Source organism: Rutilus rutilus, assembly GCF_951802725.1.
Source record: "Rutilus rutilus genome assembly, chromosome: 16".
Taxonomy (NCBI): domain Eukaryota; kingdom Metazoa; phylum Chordata; class Actinopteri; order Cypriniformes; family Leuciscidae; genus Rutilus; species Rutilus rutilus.
Genome location: NC_140224.1, coordinates 21858510 through 21882400, shown reverse-complemented (window position 1 = coordinate 21882400; position 23891 = coordinate 21858510). Strand labels below are relative to the sequence as shown.

The 23891-nt window shown below is 37.6% G+C and overlaps 1 protein-coding gene across 1 annotated transcript in view; it reads right to left on the bottom strand.

The window, feature by feature from the left end:
* ca10a (carbonic anhydrase Xa) overlaps nucleotides 1-23891 on the bottom strand; it is a 195801-nt gene that overhangs the window by 149361 nt on the left and 22549 nt on the right. Inside the window, exon 2 of the mRNA XM_084433547.1 lies at nucleotides 23487-23561. Within this exon, the coding sequence (XP_084289673.1) occupies nucleotides 23487-23561 (75 nt within the window). The remainder of the gene's footprint in view (nucleotides 1-23486; nucleotides 23562-23891) is intronic.

The following is a 23891-nucleotide window of genomic DNA, read 5'->3' as shown; positions in this document are numbered from 1 at the left end:
AAGAGGTTAATGAAATTGTATATATACAATATATACAATATATATACCGCCATACCGCCCATCACAGCCATGAGGGGATTTCACCAGAGTGCGAATTACCCCACCATAATTGGGGGGTACTGCTCCTTCACTTCTTCTATGACCATCATGGTCCACTACCATATCAATCCCCACCGTGATCGCCAAGTGCAACATGTGTTGTGCAACACACATACAAGGTCTAAACATGCGACAAACTGATAATCAGTAGGCTACAGAATATCTCATTGTTATTATTTATCCAAAAGATAACTGTTTTGATCAACTCCCAAAAGTTAGAAGTTAAGTGCACTGAAATACCATTCTAATTACTAGTAAAAGTAATACCTTTACAAGAAGCCTATTGCCTATTTCAGGTTTTTTCCTGGCTCAAAATGAGACGGAGGTGGTAAAATCATAATAATGTATTTTAATAATAAGATAATTAAATGTGTATTATTTTGTAGATCATCATATAGCCTAATGTGTTTCCAAAATTTTTTTGTTGGTGTAGCTTGGTATCTCTAGGGGGTTCCGGGGGCATGCCCCCCCCGGAAGATTTTTTTTTACATTTTAAAGATAAATTCATTAATCTGGTGCACTTTGAGTCACCCGAATCCACTATTAAAAATAAATAATCCACCCGCAAACCGCCTATATTCTTTGATTTAGATATCTGCATCTGATCATCACATTACAATTATTCAAATTCTTAGTGTTAACCCTCTGGGGACCAAAAACGCGCCCGCGCGTTTTGCTCGTTTTTTTTTTTTAGCAATGAAAATAAACACTAAATGCTCTGTTAATTTTGATCTTTCATTTTCGTGTAATACATCAATCGATCCTGTTCAGTTTCTATTTTTTTTCTGTATACTCACAATAAAAATAAAGTGTTTTGCTTTTTGACAAATAAAGAAAAATTAAGATGATGCTATTTCTGCCTTCTCTCTGTCAGTAAACTCCCATTTGAAACGCGTTCGAAAATGATCTATAACTCCGCGAAAATTCAGTCAAACAGGCAAACAGACCCACGGGAATAAAGCTTGAGATCGCAGCTTTTAATTGAAGTCATTTATATAAAAAACAAATATTCTTAGTTTCTGGGGACCAAGGTGTTTTTGGAGCCCTTGAGATGTTCTGACATGCCTTGAAATTTGTGCTTTTTTCAGTTATTTATAAACATGTTAATGGCAAAGGTGTAAAATCACTCTATATAGCACAAACAGGGCTACCAAAATATGCGGGCAACGTGTATGTAGATGTTTGTATTTTTAAGAGAATAATGTTTATGCGTGGTTATTGGAAAAAATAAAAATGAAAGTGGCTGAATTAAGACCACAAAACACATATTAAATATGTGCCCACAAGACTTTTGTCTAATTGATGTTGTACCTTTGAGTACTGGCTTCAAAATTATGTGAAAATAGTCTTGCTTTATCATTCACAAAAAAAAAATACATTGATTTAAATGGTTTTGTCATTCTACGTTGACACTTGCTTGAGAAGTTGAAGTCGTTCTCTATCTCCATTGCTTCTAGCCACAGTGGTTAAAAAATGGTACGGTCCACAATAGGGGTGTCTGAAATCGCTTTACATTAAAATGTTCCTACAGTGAAAATAGGAGTTGACTTGTATTGTAACTGTATATTTTTTCACAATATCAGAAAAATTATCTGACCCTCCAAAACTGATATTTCTGTCCCTTTGGGGGGTACCGGGTCTTCATTGGGGGGTATAGTACCCCCCAGTAGCCCCTGTAATTCGAACTATGGATTTCACCCTTATGTAGAACAAAACATTTTGGTCAACAAGTTTTCTATGACACTGAAATACCTGGAGTCGTCATTTCATGTGAATGTGCATCATTTCTGGCTGGAAAGGTGCTCGTATCCCTCTTATTCTGAATAATAAAGATTTTTTTACTCAATTATATTTGTTTGTTTAGGGACTATGAAATACTGTAAAAGTATAAGCATTTCAGCAAATACCAAATGCATTTTAAAGCTTCTTTAACGTGTTGAATACCCCTCTACCTCCTGAAGAACTTAATGTGCGCAAGAATATTCATTCATCAGTCAGAGGAGAGGAGACACTGCTCATTTATTCATACATGGGATTATTAGGAGGCCATGATCAAACAGACCACAGTGTAAATGGGGCCAGGATAGCTGGGGCAACACCATTACCCTTTGAAAGCAGTTCCGGGTACATAATGATCACATACATCTCGACTGATGTTATGTGGTACTGGAGGTTATTAATACCTTTTCAAATTGCTGAAACTAACTACGTTACATGAAGGTCACACTAAAAATGTTTTACCCTTGTCCCAGACTTGCAATCTTAAACAATTCAAATCCATCATTAAAAAAAGTATTAAATTCTTCAGTATAATAATACTAATACTAATAATAATAATAATAATAATAATAAAAGAATCCTGGAAAAAAATGCATCACGGTTTGCATAAAAAATATTAAGCAGCACAACTGTTTCCAACATTGAAGACAATGTGAAGACTGGAGTAATTGATCCTGAAAAATCTTTTTATTTTCAAATATTAAAATAGGAAAAGTTATTTTAAATTGTAATAATATTTTACAATATTACCGTGTTTACTGTATTACGAATCAGATAATTACAGTCTAGGCAAACATGAGATACTTATTTCAAAAACACAGAAAAAAAAAAACGTATGCAGACCCCAAACTTTTGAACGCTAATGTACACATCAAATGACCAGATCCTTGCTGATTCTCATCCCTGTTATATATATATATATATATATATATATTCAAAATATTTTTGATCTTGAAAAAGTGTCAAAAAACCTCTGAAACTGCATATAAATATGTAGTATTATACACTGTAAACCCTAACGCTCAAAATAATGAATTGGTTTTGAGTAGGACAAACTTAAATTAAATTAAACTAATTAGTTCAGTCAAATTACCTTTTATGAGTATTTAACACTTTCTTTTATATATGTATATATATATATATATATCTCATCTCATTTGAAGTATTACCATTTAAATACCATTTGGAATTTGAAATACCACCATTATATCTGTTTTGGAAGTCCCCAAAACCATTTCAAATTGTTATTTAGAAATTCAAGTTCACAGAACTGATATATTTGAAGTAAACTGAACTGTTTTATTGCTTTGAGTTTTATGAAATTCTTTATTTTAATTTAGACGAACTTAAGTTTAACTGAAACGGCTGGGATGTCTATTTCCCAGCATGCTTTGCCAATGGCACTCGAAAGGGAGTTTAAACGCTACAATTAATTAATTGGTATGCTAATTTAGAAGAATTTCTGTTAATGTTGGTTTTAGGATAGTTACAATCATGGTGACAAATGGTGCATGCAGCTTGATTTGAGAGCAAGCATATTAAACCTTTATATTGCTGCACTCATACAGCAAGTGCTATAACATTATATTGTTAACATGATAACAAATTAGCATGATAGCAAGCTAGCTTGTTAAAGCTAGTTAAGTTTATAATAAGAGTTCACATTGAGATTACATGAAAATGTTAAGCTAAATGTATGAATTAGTGTACTCAAACATTTCAAGTTAAGAACAATTAAAATGTATAAGTACAAAATATAAATCTGCCACAGGTCTGCTTACTTAAACTTTGACTTAAAAAATGTGAGGCAACTGATTGCCTTACATTTTTTGAGTTTTGCCAACTGATCCGAGTTTACAGTGTACCTATGATAGTAACAATAGCAACAATGATGTTGGGTACCCAATTTTCATATCCTAATGGTAATTTCTGCCTAAAGTGAATGTAGACTGGGCCATTTAGTGCCCAATGATGTATGTGCTGAAGGGAATCGATGTCTGTGGACTGCCTAATTGACATAACGCTTGTTAGTATATCAAAGCTGTCTACTTCAACTACTCTGTCATGAAAAACAAGTGTCTTGATTATTAAATCATCTACAAGCCATTTGCTTTGAAAAGACAGAAACATTACTACTACTTTTTTATTTTTATTTTTTACTTATTAAAAGCACAGGTTCTCCCATCAAAATTGATCCTATCAGACTGTTGTATCACAGTAATTTTCCAGTGGTGTCAACATTCACGAACCAAACACTGTCTCAGCTATAAAATCTGTGTTGATCAGGACTGACTCAGACAGATTTATATGAAATGTGCAGATATTCTTCAGTAATTCACAGAGAGAGAAAGATGCTTAGCACGACTTCCTCCATCTGCACCCTCTTTTTTTCTGGCAATGAACAGAATTTGTTTTGGCTGCCTTGAAAGTTGTGACAATTGCAGATTTGACACAAGCCATGTGCATGATCTGTGATGCAAGAGAGGGCTCAAAAGCACTGTGATATGCATAAAATCATTTATGATGACATCCATGGGACTTATTGCAGCATAAAACAATTTCACATGTCAGCTGATAAATGTCAAAGCACATGAAGAGAAATTAAATAAGTTTTCAGTACAGTCCAACATATTTCTAGAGGGCACACGTGCTCTGTTTCAGACATAGCTCAACTGGAGCTCCAATGGCTATTTTTCTCTGTTCTTAATTACTTTTCGACCAGTGGCTGTCAATCCGTAAACCGCTTCTAAGTGCTTGACATGCAGGATCTACCTGCCTATTAGCATCCTTTATTGATTTTATGTAGCTTAACCACAGCTTAAATTAAAGCTTTTGATGACTCTCTAACATTATACACGTGTGCGATATGTGACAGGACAAACAGCGTCAAAACAATTGTTGAAAGCTTCTTTACATAGTACATCATGTAAATATAAATGCATGCTATGATATGTCCATTTGACACCTGTTAATTTGTTCAAATGTTTTAATTTGATCAAAAATAGTAAAAATAATTAGTGAAATATTAAATTGCCCCATTATGTTTTTTCAAATATGAACTTTCAAGCAGTGTGTATGGGTACAAAAATACACACTGTCTGTGAATGTAAACAGTCGGCAAAGTTGTAAAGTCGAAAGTGCACGTTAAATAAAGTTATCGCCTCCCAAAAGAAAGAATCGACTCTGAACCGCCCAAACACGTCGTCGGGAATTCCAGTCTCACTTCCGTGACCTGCATACAGTATGTAACACAGTAACACATTTGCATAATGCCCGTCTATGGTCTTCATTGCCTGCCCGCTAACACTGTAGCTGGTTCGTGTGTGTACATGAGCAAAACAAATTCTCTTTGTAAACACTTCCAAAGGATGAGGATGTGAAGAGTCAGTGGTTAAAATTACCACAGCAATGCAACAGCAGTATAACCTTTTGATTGCTCAAATCTCCATGAGGTCTAAATGGGATTTACAAAATGCTTATTCATTAAAAATGGGACAGTACCCACTTAATTTGAACCAACTTGCTCCTCAGAATCACAACCTGTGAATATGATTAATTATTGATGTATATATTTTCTACCAGGTGTTCAAAATACGTACACTGTTAGCAATTGATGTAATTTTTACAATACATTTTACAACAACATTATTGTATTCATGTTTTTATTGTAAATGCAAATGCATGATGGGAAATGTATGGACAGTCCTATAATTTTATTGTAACTACACTGTAGAAACATTGTTTTACAGCCACCGTATAGCATTGTGGGATCGTTGCTGTTTGAATTTTGAAATTGCGCGGCCAACGGTACCAGAATCAAACATTTTTGGAAGAACACATCTCAGGTATGAAACGTTAACATGAAATCTATTTTATAAGTAACTTATATGGATATATTAATACCGTTGATATGAGTGAGTGCTACTGATTGTTTCGTTTGGTATATTTCAGTGACATTAGCTTCAGTGACGTTCGCCCCGACTCGACTAAAAACAACCTGAACTGACCGCGGTGAAGTGGCGTCTTCTTACTCAATCCATACGGAAAAGGAAACACATGCAGGCACAAGGTACAAGATATTCACAATTTTTCGTTTGGTATATTTCAGTGACATTAGCTAGAGTGACGTTAGATCCCTATGACGTTAGCTCAACTCGCCCCGACTCGACTCGCTCACTCCCGGTATAAACAACCTAAACTGATCCCGGTGAAGTGGCGTCTTACTCAATCCATAAGTAAAAAGGAACCACATGCAGGTACAATACACTCGATAATCAAAATGGAAAAACAAACATGGTCAGTAGAATCGAGTCGAGCTGAGCTTGTAGCTTGTCGGATCCAAATATGGTCATTTCCTTTTTATCAGCAACCAATCGTGAAAGTACAATGGGGCATTTAACTCTAAAAGCGAAATCTCATTGGCTGATGTCAATTTCTGACAACGTGATTCGTCCAGATGCACTTTAGGCAGAAATTACCATTAGGATATGAAAATTGGGTACCCAACATCATTGTTGCTATTGCTACTATCATAGGTACACTGTAAACTCGGATCAGTTGGCAAAACTCAAAAAATGTAAGGCAATCAGTTGACATTTCCAGAGTGTGTTTTTGACTGTTTTTCACTGGGGTTCTGTTCAGTTGAAGGCCATAAATGCTATGTTATATAAGTTTTGATGTGTTTTAGGTGGTTTGTATTGTTGATTGCTAATGATTTGATAAGATATTTTGTCTGTAAATAGTTGTTTCCACTAAAAAAGTATGAATTTTTACAATACAAATCTTTAAAGGCCGTTTTCTCAAAATGTTTTTTTTTTCTCATACTGTACTCTGAGCCAGAAATCTTCACTTCAGCAGCACTTACATAAACCAAACATTCCAGTTGTATTCCTATCTATATTCTTAAGGTTTTTACAGAGGGGTTTGTTCATATATCATTCAGATTCTGATTTATACAACATTTTATACCTAAAAACTGGATTTTTTTGGGCTGTTGACAGTCTTTTCTGATTAATGGAGTGATAAAAAGAGATATCCAAAATCCCCTCAGTAAAAATCTTTGACTCTAATATGTCAACAAAATGAAAAGAATTTTGAATCTGGCTTTATCCAATGTTCAGATTTCTCTTTTGCAAATATATGTAAATTAGCGCATTTTTTTATGAGATAATACCTAATTTGCATATTTAAACATAAATATTCTAAAAACTTGTAATACAAAAGATTTTTGTCTTAATGTCAGTAATCAACTGGGGAAGTTTCATACTGATATCTATTAGTTATTTTATTTATTTTTTCTATTCACCTGGGGTGTCTCCCCTTAATTAAATGACAATGCTGGTATCTTCATTTAATTCTGTAAGTTAGCTATAACTGTGATATAAGCTGAATATAGCATCTGGTATGTTCAGATGTTATAACTTTACTTTGTGCTTGGCCAACCAGGGTGGAAGAGCAGTCATCTAAGCTGTCTTTATCTAAAATAAACTGCGCGTGCGCAACTTAAACCAACCAGCATCATCATTAAATATTTTTCGGAGCCTGGGTTCTGTTGAAAGGCTTTCACTGCTCTCTTTGTCTTTAGAGAAGGTGGAAAATTATCAGTAGTATTAAAATCAAGTTAACCATTTTTTTGTCTCAAATTATATGTGGCTGCCTGGCAGACTGTATGGAATATAAAAATAATAATAGATTTGTAATTGGTATTTGTTGTGTAATTGGTAATACATTTGATAATGTTTACATTTTTTATTCCCTAGGCCTCTTGAAGCGAAGAGTTTGTGTAAGAAAAATATCCATATTTAACACGTTACAAAGTAAAATTCTAGCTTACGGCCAAACGGTCATACTTGCATTCAAAGCGTAACTTACGCAACTCGTGACGTCAGAAGTAGCGTAGTGCGTCATGGCGTAGCGTAAATATCAGCAGGACGTCGCATTACTCGCATAAGTTGCGCTTTAGAGTAAAATCTGTATGTTAGTTTGGCCGGAAGCTAGTTATTTTACTTCGTGTAAGAAAAATATTCATATTTAAAACTTTACAAAGAAAGGATATCATTGTTGTGTTTTTAATTGGCTAATACGGATAATTACAGCATTGTATTGTAATATTTACAAATAACAGGATATATACAGTATATTGATTTACAAGATAAAATTGTAATTCTGTCCTGTGAAATAACAGGAAATTCCTGGCAACTGAGTTGCAGTAAATATACAGTAAAGTGAAATAACTTACAGCATTTTACTGTAATAATGCTACTATAATCACAGTAGCGCTGCTGTATAAATACAGTACTTTATTGTAACAGTAAACGGTAAAAATCCTGTATATTACTTGCTGTAAATTTATGCCAATTAGTTGCCAGGAATTTCCTGTAAAATAGCAATACATTTTAAAACAGTGTAGTTTTGTGTTTTATATTGTGTAGGTCTCCGGCTAACCTCTTTGCTAATCAGCTGTGGGCCCACTATTACCTAAAATTAATGCAGATTGTCTGTTGTTCTTGTTCCTTTAAGTAATGATAAAGGATGGAGCAAGATTTGTTTTACAAACTTTGTTACATCAGTTATTCACATTAGTCCTCGGCTAATGCATGTGCTGTTATTGATACAGTTAATGATAGTTTCCACATGTGCACCGTTAATTTATAACAAAAAATATACACATTGGTTTGTTGATAGACATTCAACTTGCTGATGGTGAGGATACAGTTGCAACATCTCAATGTATGTCAAACTGGGTAGCGTATCATTGAGAAACATCCTGCTCAAAGTAGTCCTTGCGATGAAGATTCAGGTTGAATTACTAGTTTTTCCAGTATTTCATCATTGGACTCGTGCTATCATGCCATTTTTACAGTGGGTACAATCGCTGAGCTTTAGGAAGCCTCCAGAGCTGAAATTCAGTTATGGTAATGGTTTTCGTTTCCGACACGCGCAGTAAGAGGTAGACCAATCACAAAAGAATGGGCCATCTGGCCAATCAGAGTACAGTAGGCTCGTGGAAAAGGGGGGATTTAGAGACCCTGAATGCTCAGACTAGTCATTTGAGAATCATTGAGACATGTGGTGATGTGCAATGTATATTTTGAGAAAATGAAAGTACTTATTGACCTTGGATGAATAAACCATTGTAGGAGACCTCCAAAACAAAATGATGAACCTTTAAAATAACATAATAGGGGCAATTTAATACAACTTAGTGACTTCAAACTTTTGAGCGGTAGTTTATATTCATCTTGAGGTTAGTATGCATAATTAAATATCCAATATCGACCGATACTGTTAACCAATATGGTACTAATATGTTGCGCATCCCTGGTTATATTTTATGAAGGTGTCTCCAATGGAGTCTCACGATTTTCTGCTCTGTGTCAGATTTATTTGTTTTATCGTGCCGCAAATATAACAGTACTGCAGCTATATAACATCATGCCACACTTCTACTCTGATTTGGAGATGGTTCTGTGACCGGGTGTAAACTAGTCTTCATTTATCACCATCTTTTACTGCAAAAATCAGCCAAGAGTTGAACATGTTCTAGCTCATCAACCACCAACGGTCAGGGGCACCATCCATTCCACAGCCCCACAGGCAAACACAGATCGCACTGATACAAAATACAGTACAGCAGCAGTGGGACTCACAGATAACAGGCACTTTAGTTTGCCGGGCACAGCGCATTTAACAATCATCAAAATACAGCTGTCCCTTCCCCAACAAGAAGTCCTTCCCACACCTCTGGTGAATAAACAGGAACCAGATTGCCAATCCCACACCCCTCTCAGCACCTCAAGATGGTGTGCATCTGCACCCAGCGTGATATTCCACAGGATGTGACTCGGACTCAAAGACAAAGGTTTAAAACCTTTCTCCAGCTTTATCTCTTTAAACCCTTCTTTTTGCCCTCCCTTCTAGCATTGAACAGTGTAATCCTCTAAAAAAGGATCAAAGAGCTCATAATACCACAAACATAAATAAGGTATCATAAACTATGAGCTTGGACGTCTGACTTGCTCATGTTATGTAGGCTGATGCCCCTTTTCTGACCCCAACTAGGGATGGGCATGATTAAACGACGATTGATAATTGATTATTAAGAATTTCGATCACGTTAATTTGTTATCGATTAAACTAATGCAGGTTGCGTTGCACAGTGTGAGTCTTGAAGCATTGAAATGAATTTCACTGTGTGGCAGCAATTAAACATTTTACCACCCGGGGGCAATATTTGACGCCATACTCAGTTACCTGCGAGTTTCTGTTTTGATTTCAAAAGAAGAATCATGAAGAGGTCACGGCGAAGTGTGGAGTGGGACCATTTTGATAAAAAAAAAAAAAGACTTAGTTCACTGCAAACACTGCGATGCCGTGTATAAGTACAACATGGCCACGACTCAAATGATGTACCACTTAAACAAAGTGCATCCGACCCTAGTTAATGTCGGTGGCGGTGCATCCTGCACTCAGTCTCAACCTAGCATCAAGTCTGCGTTGGCACGGAGGACGAGGTTCCCCGGGCTGGCCAAGTTAGCGCGGAGGTACCTGTGCATCCCGGCAACGCCAGTCCCCTCAGAACGAGTGTTTTCGGCGGCTGCGGGCGCGTCTGACCCCAGATCATGTCAACATGCTTATCTTTCTCAACAAAAATCAGTAGACTGGTGCAGAAGTTGTATGTGAGTTACTAGTCATTTTTTATAAGGCTTTGTTAAGTAGCATAATTTGTTAAGTAGCCTAATTAATTGTTAGGTAGGCTAATCTCTCTCACCCTCTTTCTCGACTCCGTGCCTTGGATAGTTTTGAGTTACATTTTGACAAAACCTGTCAGATCGAAGTATTATTATGTTTTTGGTTAAGTTATTGTTTAACTTTTTTTATTATTATTTATTATTTTGGAACAAACGAGGGTCTCTGTTTAAGAACGCCGGCTCACAGCTGCAGGTTCCGCTGCTTTAGAGCACCGCAGCGCATATATCTTCAAGTTTAGCCTAACCAAACATCCAGTTTAACTGCCACAAGTTGATCTTCTTGTAATAAAGATCTAATCGAGGAAAAACGCTGTATTTTTGTATTTTCATTGCATTTTTAATTTATAAAAAGTTAAATAATGAATTTTAATATAAAAATATTAATGATTAATCGATAGTCGATCGTCGGGAGAATTAACGATCGACTATCGATTAATCAGATATCCATCCATCCATCCATCCATCCATCCATCCATCCATCCATCCATCCATCCATCCATCCATCCATCCATCCATCCATCCATCCATCCATCCATCCATCCATCCATCCATCCATCCATCCATCCATCCATCCATCCATCCATCCATCCATCCATCCATCCATCCATCCATCCATCCATCCATCCATCCATCTTCTTCCGCTTATCCGGGGCCGGGTCGCGGAGGCAGCAGTCTAAGCAGAGATCCCCAGACTTCCCTCTCCCTAGACACTTCCTCCAGCTCTTCCGGGGGGACACCGAGGCGTTCCCAGGCCAGCCGGGAGACATAGTCTCTCCAGCGTGTCCTAGGTCTTCCCCGGGGTCTCCTCCCAGTGGGACGCGCCAGGAACACCTTCCCGGGAAGGCGTCCAGGAGGCATCCGGAACAGATGCCCGAGCCACCTCAGCTGACCCCTCTCGATGTGGAGGAGCAGCGGCTCTACTCTGAGCTCCTCCCGAGTGACCGAGCTTCTCACCCTATCTCTAAGGGATCGCCCAGCCACCCCGCGGAGAAAGCTCATTTCGGCCGCCTGTATCCGGGATCTTGTCCTTTCGGTCATGACCCAAAGCTCATGACCACAGGTGACAGTAGGAACGTAGATTGACCGGTAAATCGAGAGCTTCGCCTTGCGGCTCAGCTCTTTCTTTACCACGACAGAACGGTACATCGACCGAATTACTGCAGAAGCTGCACCGATCCGTCTGTCAATCTCCCATTCCATCCTTCCCTCACTCGTGAACAAAAGCCCAAGATACTTAAACTCCTCCACTTGAGGCAGGAACTCTCCACCGATTAATCAGATAGTCAAAGAAAATTTAATAGAATGCCCATCCCTAACCCCAACAGACCCTCACTACACCACTGTTCCATAAAGAGGTTTATAGCTTACAGAGAGTGACAGAAAAAACAACAACTGGTGATAAATTTAATCTGCAGATAATGGGTCTCATTAGCTAACAGTGCACGTACATACAATAAAAAAATGGTGTAATGTGTATGTAAATTATATTGACCAAACATGACATTCATAAAGTTACAAATGATTCCTATTTCAAATAAATTCTGTTCTTTTTAATTTTCAATGCATTAAAGAATCTTTAGGGGAAGCAGCACATTTATACTAAGAAATGTTTCTTGAGCTCCAAATCAGCGTTTTAGAATGGTTTGACACTGAAGAAAATTTCACATGATAAATTATGAATTATGATTCATTAAAAAAGCAATTAATAATTATCAAAGACTATAGAATAACACAAGATGCATCACTTGTATTGTTTTGAATGGGGAAAAATGCAATGCTCGTCCCGCCTTCAAAAACAAGAGTCAATGGCTGATTCGTAAAGTCATCGCGTCACTGCAGCTGTCGTTAGAAGCTCCGGTTCCCATAGAAACAGTCAGACACGCGCTTCCACTGCGCATGAGATTGATCCAGCCTGAAAAATTTTGTTTTCTGTCATGATTTGAGCATTTAGAAACAAAATTTATGAGACAGTAAGCTTGGCGAACAGTTTTGGAGAATTTGATGTTTCCATCAAATTCTCAATGTGCCAATCATTGATGTTTGTATGGTCAAATCTCGCACTGTGTGAGAGCAAGTAGGAGCCGAGCTGAGGATCTTTTCGAGTACCTCTCAAGTTCCCCATAATTTTTAAATGTGTTGCAAAATATAAGGGAGGTGGTCTGAATTGGACCATACAGGCTCTCCCCTATTAGATATGACATATACAACCACATCACATACAGTATGCTACTAGCAACCCTATAGAATGTGCATACACTGACACACACTAGTTTTTGTTGAACAAAATTACCACGCTGTTCTTTTTCCGTGTTTGGTGTCAAATCTCACATGATTGCCGTCGTCTTGCCATGTGGTATGGTCGCACTGTAATAGCTGCTTTGACAATTATGAAGTTAACTGACTCATAACATGTACAAGGGCTCTCGAATGTCTAAACTCGCAGTGTGCGCCCCGGTTTTTTCTTTTTTGGATCAAATAAAAAAATCTTCCAAAACATGTAAAATAATGTTACTGACCCCAATCTTTTGAATGGTACACTGTAGCATATGGACGTGGTCAAAATGCTTGATTGTGCTGGAGGTGTCATAAAAACCTTTCCCCGCTCAAAGCAAATTCTCTTCAAATGCTGTTATCACCTCTGCTCCCCTGGACTACCCTAGCGGAGAGGGTGTCTGGAGCTCTCCTCAAGCTTCAAAGACAGCACAGGAGAGAAGGCGGTGATGTCTGATGACCGCCATCATCAGACATCACCAGCCATAGAGACTACTACAAAACTTGCATTACACACAGGGAAGGACATTGACTCCATTTTATCCACAACCAAACTATATATAGTATTATAGTATATATTATATATATATACATGCTTGTATCCATGTATAAATATGTATCACTGTTTTCAAAGTTTGCAGACCCTATCTGTTTGATATTGAAATAATCCTCTACTTGTGTCTTAATTAATGTGTATGGTATGTTACTATAAATGCATGTCTTAATTGATGGGGTATAGCATGTTACTATAAAATGAATTATACTATTTTTACCATACTGTAGTGTAAAGCTGCACAAATTCTTCAGACCACCATAAATATGCAAATAAGGTGTGAAGGGAGAACAAAGACTTTCTCCCAGTCATCTCTGATTGGTACAGTAACCACACCAAAAATGGGTGTGACTGATAAGGCTTTAAGAGCCCCCTACACAGAAACATCTTGGCTCAATCTCTGAGATACAATGCTTTCTGACTTTTTCCGGCAACTTACCTTCGAGTTAACTTTGTTGGATTCAACGTGGACCATCCAGAAGAACAATCCTAGCACAATCCTAGCAAAATCATCAAAAATCTCCGGACTCTACCGCATCTGGACTTGTTCAGCAACCAAAGTCAATACAAGTAACCTCTTTGCAGCCATTAGATGCATTTCTAAGTTTTTGCCCCTTTTAAAGGCGATTCTGATTATTTGATTATTCTCATAGACTGTGGTTAACTAATTCTATAATCTGTATAATCTTTGCTTAGCTGTATGTAGTCCACCCATCGTTTCATTTATTAAACCCATTATATCCACGCCTGATTGTCTCTGTGTTTGCTGCTCACTGATCAGTCACTTAAATGTTCGATTGTGCTACATGCTTTTGCACTGTTAGCATTATATAGAAGAAATGTATTATTCTTGGCCAGAAGAATAATCTTTCTTAAGAGTTGAAAGAAGATTGTACTGTCGTGTATGCATCAACAACTCTAAAATATTTTCAAGTTTAATTTTGGGACTATAGTCTTGTCCCTTGAGAAGATATACTAAAATGTTTGCTGAAATGTGAGGGGTGTACTCACTTTTGTGATATATATATACACATATATATATACACACACAGTGGGTACGGAAAGTATTCAGACCCCCTTAAATTTTTCACTCTTTGGTATATTGCAGCCATTTGCTAAAATCATTTAAGTTCTTTTTTTTTTCTCTCATTATTGTACACACAGCACCCCATATTGACAGAAAAACACAGAATTGTTGACATTTTTGCACATTTATTAAAAAAGAAAAACTGAAATATCACATGGTCCTAAGTATTCAGACCCTTTGCTGTGACACTCATATATTTAACTCAGATGCTGTCCATTTTTTCTGATCATCCTTGAGATGGTTCTACACCTTCATTTGAGTCCAGCTGTGTTTGATTATACTGATTGGACTTGATTAGGAAAGCCACACACCTGTCTATATAAGACCTTACAGCTCACAGTGCATGTCAGAGCAAATGAGAATCATGAAGTCAAAGGAACTGCCTGAAGAGCTCAGAGACAGAATTGTGGCAAGGCACAGATCTGGCCAAGGTTACAAAAAAATGTCTGCTGTACTTAAGGTTCCTAAGAGCACAGTGGCCTCCATAATCCTTAAATGGAAGACGTTTGGGACGACCAGAACCCTTCCTAGAGCTGGCCGTCCGGCCAAACTGAGCTATCGGGGGAGAAGAGCCTTGGTGAGAGAGGTAAAGAAGAACCCAAAGATCACTGTGGCTGAGCTCCAGAGATGCAGTCGGGAGATGGGAGAAAGTTGTAGTAAGTCAACCGTCACTGCAGCCATCCACCAGTCGGGGCTTTATGGCAGAGTGGCCCGACGGAAGCCTCTCCTCAGTGCAAGACACATGAAAGCCCGCATGGAGTTTGCTAAAAAACACCTGAAGGACTCCAAGATGGTGATAAATAAGATTCTCTGTTCTGATGAGACCAAGATATAACTTTTTGGCCTTAATTCTAAGCGGTATGTGTGGAGAAAACCAGGCACTGCTCATCACCTGTCCAATACAGTCTCAACAGTGAAGCATGGTGGTGGCAGCATCATGCTGTGGGGGTGTTTTTCAGCTGCAGGGACAGGACGACTGGTTGCAATCGAGGGAAAGATGAATGCGGCCAAGTACAGGGATATCCTGGACGAAAACCTTCTCCAGAGTGTTCTGGACCTCAGACTGGGCCGAAGGTTCACCTTCCAACAAGACAATGACCCTAAGCACACAGCTAAAATAACGAAGGAGTGGCTTCACAACAACTCCGTGACTGTTCTTGAATGGCCCAGCCAGAGCCCTGACTTAAACCCAATTGAGCATCTCTGGAGAGACCTGAAAATGGCTGTCCACCAACATTTACCATCCAACCACAAGTTCCTTCTAAAATGCTATCTTGGCAGCAGTAAATCGAACCCACACCCCCGAAGAGACTGGACCCTTAATCCAGCACCTTAGACCGCTCGGCCACGCTACCTTATAATAGCCCCTTCCGTGGGCCATTTTCTTTCATTTTTTTCTTTTAATGTCTCGCTTCTCCACAGTTAAATCCGTTGAAATTCCAAAACTCTCAATGACTAACTCCATTATTATACACTATACATTATTATAATATTTAAATTCATTTTTGAAGTGACATTATAATAATTGTAAGTTTTTGTTGTCCCTGATTCAAGAGGGTGCAGATTTTCAGCCGCTTTTGCGCCTTTTCAGAGCACACTTAAGGTGTCTGGCTGTATTTGCTCAATTTGACTTTTGTTAGGGCAGTATAGGCTTATTAATATCACGGCCTTATGTCCACATTAACCCATCCTCTGTGACGGCCGAGAAACCACACCTTTAAATTGGATGATGCCGCAATACGGCGGTGTGCATTGTCCTATTTGTCAAGATCAAGGGTCCATAAAGCCAAGTTCAAGGGTCCAGTATACCTCTAATATAACGGCCTTATGTCCCCTTAAACACATCTTCAATGGAGGCTGTGAAATGGGCTGATGACGCAATATGGCTGTGCGCACTGGGCTGATAAAAATCTTGGATTTCGTTAGAGGAGGTCGGCTAGTACGAGGAATGAATCCAGCTTTATTCGTTTGTCTTTTTTTTTCTTTTCCTTTATATCTAAAGTCCTTTATGTCTATGGCTCTGCTCGCAATAAGTCCTGTTAGAATTGAATCAATAAAATAAGCATTTCTCCGCCACCAGGATGCTTTAAATCAGACAAAGTGTTTTAATAAAGGGGGTTTTGATCTTGTGAAATACAAAAGTTTAGTACATTTTACTGTTCCAATATTTTTTTTTAATGGGACAATTTTACACTGCCCAAACGAAATCCAAATTATATATTTTTTACTGTACCAATGTTTTTTGTTTTTTTTTCATGAACCATCCAGAGTTAAATACGTTAAAGTGGACATAAGGCCTTGAAATATGACCCACTGCCCTAATGAAAGCCCAATGCATGTGCATCCATTCTTTAAGAATTTTCTTCATAGTAAAACGGCAGTGATGCACAAAGGAAATATATTACGGAGACAGTACACATAAAACAGAAAAAAAAAGTTTCTTGTGCGCACGCAAAAGTCTGTATTTTATTTCTTTTTGCAAAAGGTCCCTTTAGGGGCTCTGTATGGCATTTAAATTGTTTAGAACCAACTGATACTGCGCACGCACACAAATTATATATATATATAAAAACAGTAATTTTTCAAGTCATCATTTAAATATTATGACCTTAAATATTAACTTTTTAGAAGCCTTGCCCCAAGGATTTATGACATGGAGAAACGTAACCTGGCCAAGAAGAGGAAGTAATCACATGAAAGAGAAATTGATCTTACTCCAAGAAAGAACACCCATTAACCTCATAATTGCAAATAATTACATTATAAACACTATAGCCTAGGCTATTTTCCCCTCACTCCACAACAAATCCTTTAAATTTAATGGTATTCAGTCCAGAGCAAGTATTTTAAAAAAGTAGTTATAAATGATACATTAAACTATTAAACACAAATTAGGCTACAGTGGCATTCATTATAATAAACAACATAAAAACATCAAGCCAAAATGAATTGTGACCCATGCTGGCAAAATGAGTCGGAATGCGCACGGGCTGAGCAACAGGCAAAACAGGTGAAATGTGTACATTTTGGAATTTGAGGTTTTCACAAAAATTGTATCATTATGGTCAAAAAATTTGATCGTTTTGTGAGAGGAGTACCTTTCCATGAGTTTTTCATGCTACTAGTACTTGATAGGAATTGGTTGCTCCTGTCTGCCTTACTGCTGGTCTGTAAGCTCCGTATAGCCTTCTGTTTTGAATCTCTATTTAATATCATTCCTTGTTGGTCTTATTTGCTAAATTGAACTTACTCATCAACATATATTAGATATTGTCTAATATTGCCTATCACATTAATCTGACATCGCTAGCTTTTATCTAAATCGTTATCGCTAGCACAACACGCAAGTATCTCGCTAGCCTGTAAACCTGCCATCCGTGCTTGCCGTCTTTTCTCTTGTGCGCGATCAAACAAATGTGGTAAGTAGGATCAGTCAACAAACACGGTGAGTCATGTCTTACTCAAAAGATTTCTTAAAATATTTCAGAACTAGAGACATGCATCCAAACTTTAATCGAGGATAGTAAGAATGCAAGGGCTTTAGATACTGCTTTGGATGCGACTAGCTTACATGTCACCTCTTCTCGAGTCTATTGTCTGAATCCGGTTTGAACATAAAAGGCTAAAAGGTTTTGAAATGCATGTCTGACATGTGAGTGCAAGCTGTTGAAGCTCCGCCCTCTGTGCTGGGAGCAGCAGCTCACTTGCATTTAAAGGAACAGACACAAAACAGTGCATTTTTGCTCACCCTCAAAAATTTACTTTTAACATGCTATTTAAAAATATCCGTGGGGTATTTTGAGCTTAAACTTCACATACACACTCTTGGGACATCAAAGACTTATTTTACATCTTGTGAAAAGGGCATTATACCACCCGTTTAAACATTGTATACATTTTAAAATATTGCTGATTACTTAAAAAGCACTAAATGGTTTAGCTCCCCAGTAATTGAGCGAGCTCTTAATGCATTATAGTCCTTCACGTCTATTGCGATCTCAAATTTCCGGCCAGTTGATAATACCTAGAATATCAAAATCGACTGCTGGTGGTAGATCCTTTTCCTATTTAGCACCAAAACTTTGGAACAGTCTTCCTAACATTGTCCGGGAAGCAGACACACTATCAAATCTAGACTAAAAACACATCTCTTTGACCTAGCATACACATAACACATTATAGACTTCTATAATTCAATGTTAGGCTGCATAGATTAGGTCAGCCAGAACCGGGAACACTTCCCATAAAACCTGATGTACTTAAGAAGTTATGTAACATCATAAGAAGAATGGTGTCTACGCTAATATTAGTCTCTCTATTTATCCCGAGGTTTACCGCAGTCCGCCGGATCCAGGCCGTATCCAGATCTGATGAAGGACCTGCGCCTGGACACGACGACAACGCAGTCCTGAAGTGTCAACTAGTCTCTCCTCTGTGAAGGCCTCCTTCCCTTCCCTTTACCTCTATACACTATACAGATAAAACATTGTCGGGATTATTCCGGTTCACGTTGCTACACGGAAGTGATAAAAAATCTGTATTGAAAATTAAGGCCAGACAAGTAGTTTGTTGAGGGTTGGTTTGTAAAAAAGGACTACAGGCCTGCGCACATATATATTCAAACGTGCATGCCTATAGAGCACAGGTAGCCTATCAAACTCAGTTCCTGGACGGCCACAGCCCTACAGAGTTTTGTTCCAACCCTGCTTCAACACACACACACACACCTGCAGTTTTCAAATAAGCCTGAAGACCTTGATTAGCTGATCAGGTGTGTTTAATTAGGGTTGAAGCTAAACTCTGCAGGGCTGTGGCCCTCCAGGAACTGAGTTTGACACCCCTGCTATAGACTGAACACGTAATGCGCATGTGCACGCCATCAGCGTTCTCACAGGTTCACGTTTTTAAAGTTTGCGCAGAGAGAACCTAAGGGTTTTCTGTTAGAACGGTGTCGTGTTAGCTAATAACTAGTCGTGTCTTAACGTGTCTAAGTTAAAGTGTGTATGTCAGGTTAAATTTGTAATTATGATTAACACAAAATAGTTAGGGGAAATACACGTTTGACAAGTTGATGTATTGTTTTGTATGTTTTTCGATACCTAAAAGCAGAATATAAGATGAAAAAGTTCGTTATTTTCAGTACTCACTTAAAACTGCTCCTCCCCCCAAACGAATCGCTTGACGTCATAAGAGGGAGACGTCTCCCCAGGTCGCTGAGAAAAATGTAGGAGCTGAGCTGAGTTGTAGGCTACCACAGCTGTTATCTGTCAGATCGGTCAGATGTCAGATGTCTATGTGACTGTCCCCAGTGTTTCCTCTGTTTTCCCGGTCTGAACGCGTATGAATCAAAACGATAAGGTATGTTTCGGTTCAATACGAATACATATACCGTTCCACCTCTAAGTTATGCCTATACTTACACCTGACCAACTCTCCACTGGTTCTCTTCACACCAGATATTTATGTTTCTTCGATAGGAATTATTAAAATTTCTGTTTGGCTCCTCATCTGTCTCACACCTGGGAGGCTCAAAATTGTATGGTTGTGGGCCATCGTAGTAGGTTTGAGGGGGATTTCGGATCTCCTCAGACTCAAAACTCTCCATACTTGAATAGAACTTTTTTGGCACGTCTCCCTCTTCTGACGTCACAGCTCAGCTGTATTTTAAAAATATGACCTTGACAGAAATGGCTATAAAACTTACTGTAGGGCAATTACAGTAATAATTTTAATGATAATTACATTTTCACTCAGACATCTAAACCTTATTTAATATATCTAAAAAAAAAATTTACCTGACATCCACACTTTAATAACTAATGATCATTGCGACGTAAGTGAATCAATCAAAACTAACTTTAGCTGGACAATAACTTTATTCTAGAGCTTGCTGTAAAGCCAAAACAATCTGTCACTTTAATTTCCTATATTATCACTGTAAAGCTGCTTTGAAACAATCTATGTTGTTAAAAGCGCTATATAAATGAAGGTGACTTTCCTTTGCTGGTGCTTCCCCTCAGCACAAGTTTGGTATAGTTGTTAAGTGCAGCGTTCAAACTTTGTGAATATTCATAGTGAATTCTAGATGGCATGAGTCTGAACCAATGAAATGTGATTTTCATACCCATGCTAATATATAAACAAAACCAGTTGCTAACCAGTTGCAATAACACCTTCTGTGATTAATCAAAACGCCCACCGAGGTGGCGCATTGTGATATCATGAAAGTGTCCATCCTCTGAAAAAAAATAAATAAATAAATAAATAAATTCAAGCTCTGAAGTCAATATTCCATCGTTATATGCCTGTTTTGTAGTGAATATGGATGATAGTGAGTGCTCGGTCTGTGGCTAATGCTAAATGCACTGCAGTAGCCGAATCTAGTTGGAGCAATTGACATGGAACATTTTGCTTATTTATGACTACTTCAGTGCTAATGTGCCACCACCAAAACAAGATGATTGTGGACATTAATGTAGCAAATCTTGATAAATGGTTGGTTGGGCATGGACACAATATGGAATTGTCAAGACTGTATTAAAATGAACTTTGCTACTGTAGCCGTGTTGATCACTATTAATCTTTCCACACATCCATGCAGTAAAAAAAAAATCATGCAAGTTCTTTAACAGAATTTAGTTGTTTTTTTATAATCTTGTTAACATGAGATGGGTAAAAGGTTCTGAAAAGGTTCCCCTTTTGCTTCTTCAGGTCAAGCGTATATGGGGTAACACAGTAAGCTAGATTGATATTAGAATATCATATTAATAAATGCTGGATGGCTTGTGTTGCTAAATGGCATGCAATTAACTTTAAAGCATATTGTAGGGCGGAGAAAATGCTGCATTACTGTTACTAAAAATAAAGCTGCATCTGATTATGTTATGTTAGCCACTTGACAAAATAGTATTTTTCTCTGAGGCATGGTAAAAACATGGTACTCACGGAAAATCAAGAAAACAAGCGATTCAAACAATAAGACTAACAGTGTTGAGCTATATAACAAACAATAAGACTAACAGTGTTGAGCTATATAACAAGGATCAGTTTTCTGTCTATAAATGTATCCAAACAGTTGTTCCCTAGTCTAATAAAACATATAATATATTAAAGCGTCTTTGGTGTTTCTAATGTTTAAAAAAAAAAAAAAAAAAAAGGAAATCGCGGGTAACGCAGCTATGGTATCGCTGATAGGCGACAAAATGACACGGTCCGTGTCCTGGTTAAAATTGCTTATTTCTCTGGATTTAAACATTCTTGGAAACATCTAGGATAATGTAAGTACACAAGTCAACAAAATATATAACACGATTCTAGTGGTTTTTGGATATTTTTATCAAAAAATCTCACATATTGTGCCTTATATTTCACGTAGTCCTATATTTAGTTAATCTTATCTGTTTTTCTCTGCTGTTGAATCCTTGTGTTCTGTTGTTTATGCTGCTATTTGTGCATGTAAAGCTATAAGCTAAACCCTTGGAAAAAAAACATTTGTGGTATTAATGGGTCACATACACCCATCTATTCTATTTTAATTCAATTTTAATTTGATATTCTAATCTAGTTGTTTAATGGTTAATGATTGTTCGGTTGTCAGACTCGGTCAGGAAAATAATATAAATCAACAAAATGTTCTCATCACAAGTATCCACCCAATTTACTATGCTGCACGCAAGTTCATGCTAACTTATATAAACTTACACAAGCTGAGACCTGAAATGAGATTTGATCTTAGCCACCGCTCACGTCCATATTAGCACTTTGAGATTTCGTTGAAATGTAAAGTGCATCATAAATAAAATGTATTTTTATTATTATTATCATTATTATTATTATTATTATTATTATATTGATAAATGCCAAGTTTTGCATGGAAACGACTGTACTACTAGTTTTCTGTCGTACATTCATTTCTTAAATGAGGCCCAATGTCTTAGCCTGACTACGTCAGACTTTGTACTTCCGCTCAATTTCAGTTCGCCTCTGTACTCAGTCTGAGATAGCGACCTTTCTTCCCGTTTTCCTCCGGCCTCAAAACAGCCGGCCAATCAACGAACAGAGGGCGGGCTGAGAGCCGTGACGTAGACGCTGATTGTACCGTGGATGCGTAGATTTACTTCACATAATCTGCAAAAGTCGTTCACAGCCATGTTCACTCCCGTATTTCGCTCGATGGTTTTGTTTTCGCATCATACATGTGTTTACAGTGGAAGTTCGATGCGATTGAGCCTGCGCATAACACACGTCATAACCAAACATTATGTGATTGGCTTACGGGTAACCAATGATTTTAAACTTCAGACAAGCGCCGCCAATTTACAAAACTGGCATCCTCACTTCCCTATTACTGAAGTCAGAACATCTTGGAAAAATTGGACAGATTCTTGATCTTGTAAACATTTCAGAAGAACCCTTAATCTGAACAACTGAAAAATAGAATGTTTTTTACAAAAATAGAGGAATCTTTCATGCATTTCAACATGTCTGGCATTTTAATTAATGCTGTGAACTCTTCCACTTTCTTTCGGGAGCTCTTATCCTGCATCATGCTGTCAATGAGAAGTACAAAACTGTTTTTAATGTCACACTGTATGCACGCAGCTTTACTGCCAGGTAAGCGAAAGGGAATGAATCAATCTACAACAATCTCTACAGGAGTTAAAGAAGAATTAAAGAAAGTCAGAATCATTCCAGTGAATTGGTTCATGCTGGTGGTTTTTGTAAATAAAAAAATTAAAAAATAAATAAACGCTTCACTGATTCCAACACTGTTAATGAACTTTAATGTATAAAGTTGTTAGTGAGATAATATTCACTCAATGATTAAAAAAAGTGATTTTACGTCACAAAGCAATAATTGCTCTGTAATTAGTACAATCCATGTGTGTGACATGAGCATAGGGAACACCATTTGTGAACTGATAAAAAGCTATTGTAAAATGATTACCTGGAACAAAGCTCCCCTGAACAACTTCTTTGTAAGCCCACCATCCCTCATGGATTTTGGGTGGATTTGGCTGAGCTGTGAGGAAAGAAGAGGAAAATTAGAGTGATTTAGCATTAATTATAGAAAAACCTTTTTATTGAATTTGACCATTCATTGTTTTCTGTCATTTTTCCATTCAAAAATGATTTCTGGCAAACAGCCCTGCAAGAGAGGCACAAAGCAAACAAAATGGGAATTAAAAACCTCCACTTTAGTTCTTCAAACATTAGAATGGAGAGGCATTCTGGATGGACCTGACAAGAGATCCGATTGAACCAGGGCTGTAGTTTATAATTGAAGTGACCAAGTAAAGATCCTGCTGCTAAAGGAGTTCAAGGCCTGAATTACGAGGCAAGATTTTAGGAT